The sequence below is a fragment of the Zingiber officinale genome, chromosome 11A (assembly GCF_018446385.1).
Source record: "Zingiber officinale cultivar Zhangliang chromosome 11A, Zo_v1.1, whole genome shotgun sequence".
NCBI classification, from domain to species: Eukaryota; Viridiplantae; Streptophyta; class Magnoliopsida; order Zingiberales; family Zingiberaceae; genus Zingiber; species Zingiber officinale.
This window is the reverse complement of record NC_056006.1, coordinates 21,355,233-21,363,332: the sequence shown is the minus strand read 5'-3', so window position 1 is coordinate 21,363,332 and position 8,100 is coordinate 21,355,233. Positions and strand designations below refer to the sequence as shown.

At 39.6% G+C, this 8,100-nt stretch overlaps 1 protein-coding gene across 4 annotated transcripts; it reads right to left on the bottom strand.

Moving 5' to 3' along the window:
- Nucleotides 1–932: 932 nt before the first annotated feature.
- LOC122031163 (PH, RCC1 and FYVE domains-containing protein 1-like) lies at nucleotides 933–7,284 on the bottom strand. 4 transcript variants are annotated; one of them, XM_042590281.1, is made up of 10 exons: nucleotides 7,016–7,284; nucleotides 6,642–6,941; nucleotides 6,395–6,481; nucleotides 6,157–6,249; nucleotides 5,978–6,064; nucleotides 5,776–5,895; nucleotides 3,549–5,600; nucleotides 3,303–3,428; nucleotides 1,559–1,908; nucleotides 933–1,261 (listed from the first exon to the last, which is right to left on the bottom strand). In XM_042590281.1, the coding sequence occupies exons 2-10, from the start codon at nucleotides 6,687–6,689 to the stop codon at nucleotides 1,099–1,101; spliced, it is 3,126 nt and encodes a 1,041-aa protein (XP_042446215.1). In that variant the 5' UTR covers nucleotides 6,690–6,941; nucleotides 7,016–7,284; the 3' UTR covers nucleotides 933–1,098. The 4 variants fall into 4 exon arrangements, with proteins under 4 accessions (XP_042446215.1, XP_042446216.1, XP_042446214.1 ...); XM_042590282.1 differs by having other exon boundaries at nucleotides 6,140–6,249; nucleotides 6,642–7,284; XM_042590280.1 differs by having other exon boundaries at nucleotides 6,642–7,284.
- Nucleotides 7,285–8,100: the final 816 nt, after the last annotated feature.

Here is an 8,100-nt window from a genome sequence, read left to right as displayed (position 1 = left end):
CTAATAAGGTTGACTAAAACATTACTAAGTCAACTAAAGATAATAGTTTTAGGCAAAATTTAGGTCAATATGGGATTTAGTATTTCAATTTTCAGTAGTTAGGTTAAAATCTAGTCTTAAAATAATTATTTTCAAACCTTTCATTATTTTGAAAATTAACACCAAGTTAATTTTAAGCTTTTTAAATAATGCTTAATAAGTAATTTTGATGATTTCAAAAATATATTTTCACCTTAAAGTTAAATTCTCATGACAATTACAAACTTAGTTGGGTTTGTATTGTTGTCAATTTATAACTTTGTCGACATACACTTAGTTTGTGTCATTTTAAAATTTTTATATAAAATCATTAACAGAAGTAAAATGAGTTAATCTTTTTATTTAACTTCTAATAAACGTTGGGAATCAATGTAAATACTTTAGATTAGCAAATGATATACATCATAATTTACTTTAGGTAGCGGCAATATGACACATGATTAATCTAGTATTAGAGAAGAGAAGTCAGCTAAACAAGCAAAGCTTAGAGATATGTATCGTAAAAATTTGTTAGATGTGGAAGACCATTACCAAGACAATGGAAGACATTCAATATCGTAGTCCAACGATAAAGATAGAAACACAATTTTTACAAAGTAACTGGACCGCAGCAGCGATTTACGAACTAGAAAGTCTAAACGAAACAAGAGAACTATGTAAGTGCTGAGCCTTCCAAGTTCCAAGCAAGTAGACCATAGCAAAGTGGATTTACTCAAACCCTTAGAATTTATCGACAGAACCATTGTCTTAGCTTTGCTTAGAAAGATGGTTTACCAGATGTTTTGTATGGATTCAATCCTGCATTTGTTCTCCTAGGTCACTTCTTTCTTATGGTCTTCTTTGGCCTACTCTAGATCCATCAATCCCATGGAGGAGATGGGAGTAGCTATAACTTTGTCAAAACAGATCATGTTCTTCCCATACAATAACATGTCGAAACAGTTAAAAGATAGTAAAGAAAAAAAGAACCTGATCTGTGCTCTATATAATTGTTCAAGCTTCCTGCCTAAGATTGTCACCTAGCTCTTTACAATCTCAATGCTCCTTACCGTAAACAAATTAAGTGAAAGGGGACGATGGTGTTGCATATTCCTCCTCGTTTGGTGCTGCATTTGTAGGCAATGTGACTGTTCCATGACCTGGATAATTGTATTTGTTGAACACTCTTTCCTTGTTTTGGTTCCACCAACCTTCTGCTGCTTTCTCAGCAAACCTTTTCTTGCTACACAACACAACAGTCGAAAATAGCATGCTAAGAATGCAGCAAAAACATTGGGAGAAAGATACGAGCACAATTCCAAATAAATGACAACAAAAAAATTCCCCTTTCCTCTCTTGGAAAAGCTAAACAATAGTAAAACTTTCGGGCAAGTTTGGAATATATTGTTTTGCATCACTAATGCTAAGGTCTCATGTAAAATAGTCAAAAGAAAAGTAATGTTGGAAGAGAGCCAACAACTATGTTTTTTATCACACTGTTGTATGATGTTCATGATAATTGATAAATATGGGTTGTTACCTGAATCGAACCCGTTTGAAAGTCTTGATACCGCTGCTTAGTTGAATGTAAGTAATGTATACACCAGGCTCAAACTGTTCTGTGAGTTCTGCTTCTCCATTATTGCCATGTTTGACTGGAGGTGATTTTATGCTGTTGTCAGTGCTATGTTGAAAGTTTGACTCTCGGTTACCAGCAGCTGCCGATTTACTACTGTTGTGAGCATCTCTTTCAAAAGCACCAGAATCCATTGTTGACGAGATGTCGGATCTGATACTATCATTGTGTTCCAAGAGTGCTTCTATTTGTGTATGTATTTCAGTTAAGTTGTGATCAAATTCAGAGGGCAATTTCTCTCTTATATCCTTCAGCTTCAAGAACAGAGAGCCAACAAACACAAAACCAAAAATTAGTGATTTCAACAAGAAAACTTAAAATTTTCCTTGGAAGGATATCAAATTTAAGAACAAGCATGTTATGACTTAATTAAATAGTGTTAATTTTCCAATTCACTAGAAAGCATGTTGTCAACAATATTAGGTTTTGATACACGTTCTCCCTTTCCAAGAACATTGGCATTATTATGAACTACTTGCTCCTTACTAAAATCTTATTCTCCTAAGAAAGAAATTATAGATATGAGAAGCACTAATATTGAACTAACTTACAACCATACTTAATGAGATTTTATCAACACAACTAGTCACATATAAAATCATTCAAATCAAAAATGCAATTCAAATTTCCAGTATATTAGGATTTCGTGGATGAATTACTACTAGAAATAAGCAATCATGCCATCAATTTGTTATTTTTAGGCACTGAATGTAATCCCCTATATTTTAATTTAAGGGATTGATTTCCCATGTACACTAAAAAAAAGCAATCAACAAAATCTAGTAAGTTTTATTGGTTGGCAAGAGGTATAATATGTTGGGTTGTAAGGTTGCAAACAAAGTTCCACATTGAAAATACATAGGAAAGATCATAGATTTATAAGGAAAAGATATCTTCATTAGTATGAGACCTTTTTGGGTAGAGCTCAAATATGAGTGTTTAGCCCCAAAGTGGACAATATCATGCTATTATAGAGATATCTAAATTTCTTTTGGTCATAACAATTGGTATCAGAGCTCGACTGTCAGAAGGTCTAACCGTCGACTGTGCACAAGAGTTATGGTCTAATTAAGCCATGTGAGTAGAATATTGACCTCGAACAAAGGAAGCGGGGGCTCCCGTGTCTGAATCAAGAGGACCAGACACTAGGCAGGAAGTCCTAGTTGTGGCTAGGCAAGGAAGTCCTAATAGGTCGGATGGATCAAGGGGCAGGAAGATCGAGGATCGGACGTGAGAAGTCTGTGGTCCTTCATTTGAAGAAGGGGGGGGGGGGGGGGGGGAATTGTTAGGTTGCAAGGTTGCAAACAAAGTCCCACATTGAAAATACATAGAAAAGATCATCGATTTATAAGGGAAAGATATCTTCATTGGTATGAGATCTTTTGGGTAGAGCCCAAAAATAAAACCATGAGGGCTTAGGCCTAAAGTGGATAATATCATGTCATTGTGGAGATATCTAAATTTCTTTTGGTCCTAACATAATCATTTCACCTTGAGAGTATGAAAATAAACTTATGTTTTCTATTTTAATGACACCATATATGAAAAAGTGATCCCAAGAAAGACATGGAAAATTGGACTTTTCCAGAAAAGTGTCCATTTGTGCATGTTTACGAAGAACATGACTTAAGTTATATGTAAAGAGTACCTGAGTATCGAGATTTCTGATAACTTGTAGCGCAGCAATGCACTTGGCAGATTCTTGTTGAATTTTCTTTTCTGATTTTTGAATGACAAGTTCCTGTGCTTCAGATTTTTTTTTCAAATTTTTGACCTGTTAGAAGGTTAGGTTTATTATCATAGCAGCTTTTGAGTGGACAAGGAATTTTTCATTAACATACTGAAAACAAAAGCCAAATACAGCAATCCTAAAATGTAAAAGTTCTCAATGCACCTGGAATTGCAACTTTTGGATCTCCTGATTCAGTATTTCATTAGACTGCATGAGACTGTCAATAGCACCTTTAGAAAATACTGGAGTAGCAGAGTGTGGAGGACTTGGATATCTTGCATATGGTGATGTTGGCCTGGAGCTTACAGGTGGTGGAGGTGATGAGGGAACAATCGGTTTTAAAGCTATTTGAAGTGCACTAATTGAGCTACTAAAAGAGATATCTTTCAGCTGCAACAGTGAAGGAACTTGTGGAGCTCTGAGCATAGACAAAGATTCTGATTTGGCATCGTTTTTTATTGATTTAGCTTCAATAGATTTTATTGGATCTGCATTTGATGACACTACAGGTTTTGAAAATTTTATTTCCCATTTGTCTAGCTTTTCCTTGATATCAATGGATCGACGAGGCATAACAGTCTTCTTATTAGTAGTCAAGGAGTTACCAGATTCAGCAGCTTTAAGTTTCGAATAGCAAGAATCACATACACGGTGAGGTTTCCCTGGTGTTGGAGCCAAAGCTGCTTTCAACACTTTTCTAGAACTACAAGCATGGCAATGTACTAGCCCACAGTTATAGCAGTTGTGTCTCTTTTTGGTAAAACCAAATGCTTGTCGACACCCTGAACAAAGTGATTGATCGGCACCAGATATCCATTTATGGATACAAATGCAGGCTGTAAAATTTGAACCGCAAGATATGCTTTTCACATGCCTATCCTTGAGAGCTTCAATGAGGCTAGGTGTTTTCCGATCTTCTGTATCTCCATGTCCCAGCCGACCATTAGAACCTCTTCCCCATGTGTATACTTCACTGCGTGATGTTAACACTGCAACATGACAAGCTCCACAAGCAATTTCTTCAACTAACTCGCCTACCAATCTATCTTGCACTAAACAAGGAACCTTGCCATCAGCTTGCGGGTTGCCAAGTTGACCATGGGACATGCTGCCCATTGTGAAAACATGACCTGATGTTGTGAGCCCAATTGTCAAGTTATGCCCACAGGCTACTTGATGAAAGTTATAGTCAATAAGTGATGGAACACAAGTAGGGACTAAACGCGCTTCTTTATCACCATGACCGAGGCGGTATTTGTCACCGTCGCCCCATGTAAATAATTTGCGAGATATAACATTGGCACCTGCCTGACCCATCACTTCAACAATAGCTGCAGTGTGCCATACTCCGCATGCGACCTTTATTGTCCTTAATCCACCTAAAGATTCAACTTCTTTAGGATATACCAGATTTTCTCGGTCGCCATGTCCAAGAACACCAAATGTCCCATCTCCAAAAGTAAACACTTTACCGTTCGATGTAATCAATGCTGAATGCCATGTGCCACATGCAATAGACATAACTTGTAATCCATCTAGTGGGCCTGAAACTTTCTTCGGTATCCAGTGGCTAGCATCGGTACCATGACCGAGAAGTCCAGTGTAGTGAGTGCCATCTCCCCAGGTAAACAAGTCACCGGTAGTGGATACAGCACAAGTATGGTACTCACCACATGCAATATAATCCATATTCCAAAGTACCAATGACTCCACAAGATGGGGGCGAGTTACATCTCTGTCAGTACTATGGCCAAGCTGACCACCAGATTGCTCACCCCAAGCAAATACTTCCCCTTGCCGTGTAACTAGAGCTGCATGCCTAACACCACATGCAATTTGATGGACATCTAAAACTACATTTGATTCTAATGATCTTGGAATTAAAACATCAGTTCTTGCACATACACCATTTGAAGATCCATCCATTACAGCTCCATCAGACCATATTACTCCCCACACATAAACATCGCCTAAAGATTCAATATCATCTGGTCCAGAACCTTGACTGGAGGAACTAGGAGCACTTGAAACACTAAGTCGTACACCATCTCCGTTACTTAATCTTAGTTGCATATTTGTGTGATCTGACCCCACATCTGATCTTGTTAAACTACCTGAAGGTCCACCAGTATGATATTTTGTGCTAAAACCATGAGATTTGCTCAAAGTGCTTTCTAGTCCGTAAGCATGACCATTTGATACTGAGTCTCCATCCTGAAGAAAACAGATAGAGGTATTTATGAGTGTTATCCATATCTCTAGTGAAAGGCTATTGGTCTTATTCACAAAAGTTGCATGGACAGTAAGGAGAAAGTAATCTCATCAATATAATTGAAGGTCAATAATCAGCATTACATGCCTATTATCAATAGTAAACACACAAACTTACATCAGAGGATAAAATCCCATCACTGTGGCTATCAGTTCTCAAATGTTGAGACTGTTCTGTACATATGAGAGCCCTAAGTCCTGCAATCCACACTTCCAAGTCACTTTGGTCCTTGCAAATCTATACAGCAGAAAGATAAATTACATTCTACATTTGGCTTAATGGATAATATTGAGCGAATGTGTTTGTTTTGTATGCTAACCAGATCAAGAGATCTTTCTCCGTTGTTATAGATAAGAGAAAATGATAAGTAGTCTTTTACAGGTCGCAAATATCTCCTAAAAACAGCCTGTGAAAAATTGTACCAAGAAGAAGGTTGGACTTTATCATGGTTTCATATTGACAAAATTTTCTTCATTCTTACAGTTAAATAAGACATACAGTTCTCTGTCCATGAACAATTTGTATTACAGAAGACAATTTTATAGCCCTCTCCTTCTTCTTATGAGATAACCAAATCAAAGTAGTTTCATCCTGTAAATATAAGGTATCAAGAAGTTATTATAAGCATATACCACCATACAAAGCCGAACCGAGTAAGATAAAGTATTAAATGATATGAATAATAAGAAAGACAATCATTTGAAGTCAGAAATAACAGAATAGCACAACAACTCACACTCGAAATTCTGAAGGGGCAGAATTTTGGCTTTCCTTTGCGACTATACTTGATTAACTGGGTGCCTTTCTTCAATGCAATAAGTGCCTTCAAATCATTAAAAAAAAAAGCAAAAGATTGAAAACAAGAGCGAAGTAATGTCGAATCAGCAAGCATTTTATCTATCCATCACCAAACAAATAATTAACGAATATAGATAGAGAGAGAGAGAGAGTGGGAAAGATATTCAGAAAGGGGGGAAACGTACCTGTTGAATCTCGCGGTCAGGCTTCCCATAATCAGCTGGATCTGCCATTCCATCTGAGAGGACGGTCCGGTAGGATCACGAATCGGAGCATGAGAAGAGCTACTGATCCCCGTCTCCATTGATGAGTCGATGAGGAGGAGGAGGAGGAGGAGGAAGAGGAGGAGGATGGAAAGGATGATGATTTGGCTCGCTGCCTGCGCCCACGATCGCGCCCTGCCCTCTCATCAATCACTCCCGTTGTCGATTATTCCTCCTCCGCTTCTTCCTCCGGAAGGCTTCTCCGCCGACGCCGCTGCCCCTCTTCCGATTTCATCGGCCCGTTCAAGTCCAATAGTCCCGAAATAAGGCGAAAGGGAGAGAGATCAAGACCATACCTCGGCCACCATAAATCGGCCCCTCCTCGCCCCTTCCTCCCGTCAGGCGCATAACAACGAACCAACTGAAGGAGACTCCCGACAGATCGAAGTTACAAGGAATTGCGATCGTCCGATGTTTTCCTGGCTAGGGCTGGGCTTCATTCGATGCGGCCTCCGCTCGACGGGGGAAGAAGATGAAGTAAACTCTCAAAGAGAAGACGCCATGCGGCTGCCCCGAGTTTGCGGACCATGAGGCGCTTTTGCAACGGACGGTCAAGCCTCTCCAAATCACTAAAATCAAATTTAGCAAAATAAATAAATAAATAAAAGCAAAGTTTTCAAATTGATACCTTCTACTTTGATAAATCCCAAATGATCCCTTATATTTTATTTTTTATATACGTATTAAAACTATTAATTATGGATGCATCTATAAACGAGTTGATCTTGTCCGAGCGCTGAGTCGATGGACACTGGGGGTGTGGCATTCTCCGCTGTCTTCGACTGGTGATGTGGATCTCTGGCGAACCTGCAAAGAAGCCGAGTCGGGAAGGGGTTCTCGGCGACGACCCTCCGACGCTCAAGTCAGGCAACAAAGAAGAAAGGAGGCAGAGTAACTGTGGCTACAGTGATGAGAAAATTACATACCTCCGATGAAGTCTGGGGGTCTTTATATAGGACCCCGGAGAGGCGCGTGCACGCTTTTTGAGGCGTGCACGCTTCTCCAAACATATCTCAAACATGGATGTCAGAAAAGCATGTCTGACGCCATTCCGCAACCGTCCGAGCGTATCTCTGGCATGACAGTGGAAGCTCCCATCGTACGATTCTCTGTACGACCCGACCGTCGACCATGCTGTTTGTCGGCGGTCGATGTCTCGAGGCTGATTTTGTCAGCTGCTCCTTTTGTCCCCTTCTGGGTTTTGTCATCTAATGGTCCGGTCGGGACGGCCACTCGGTTCTCCTGGCGAACAGAGATGTGAGCGTATCGGCCCGACCGAGAAAGTCCACGGTCACATGCTCGGATGAGGTTGCGCCTTCTTGGTCTGCGATTCTTCCGAGCGGCCTGGCCACTCAGAACAACAGTTCTTTTACCTTGAGCG

Excerpts from the sequence above, each read along its gene's own strand:
- LOC122031163 (XM_042590280.1), bottom strand. The coding sequence starts at position 6,689 with ATGGCAGATCCAGCTGATTATGGGAAGCCTGACCGCGAGATTCAACAG. Across the intron at positions 1,909-3,302 it reads TCAGAAATCTCGATACTCAG|CTGAAGGATATAAGAGAGAA; the intron begins GTACTCTTTACA and ends CTGTTCTTGAAG. Across the intron at positions 1,262-1,558 it reads TTCAAACGGGTTCGATTCAG|CAAGAAAAGGTTTGCTGAGA; the intron begins GTAACAACCCAT and ends TGTGTTGTGTAG.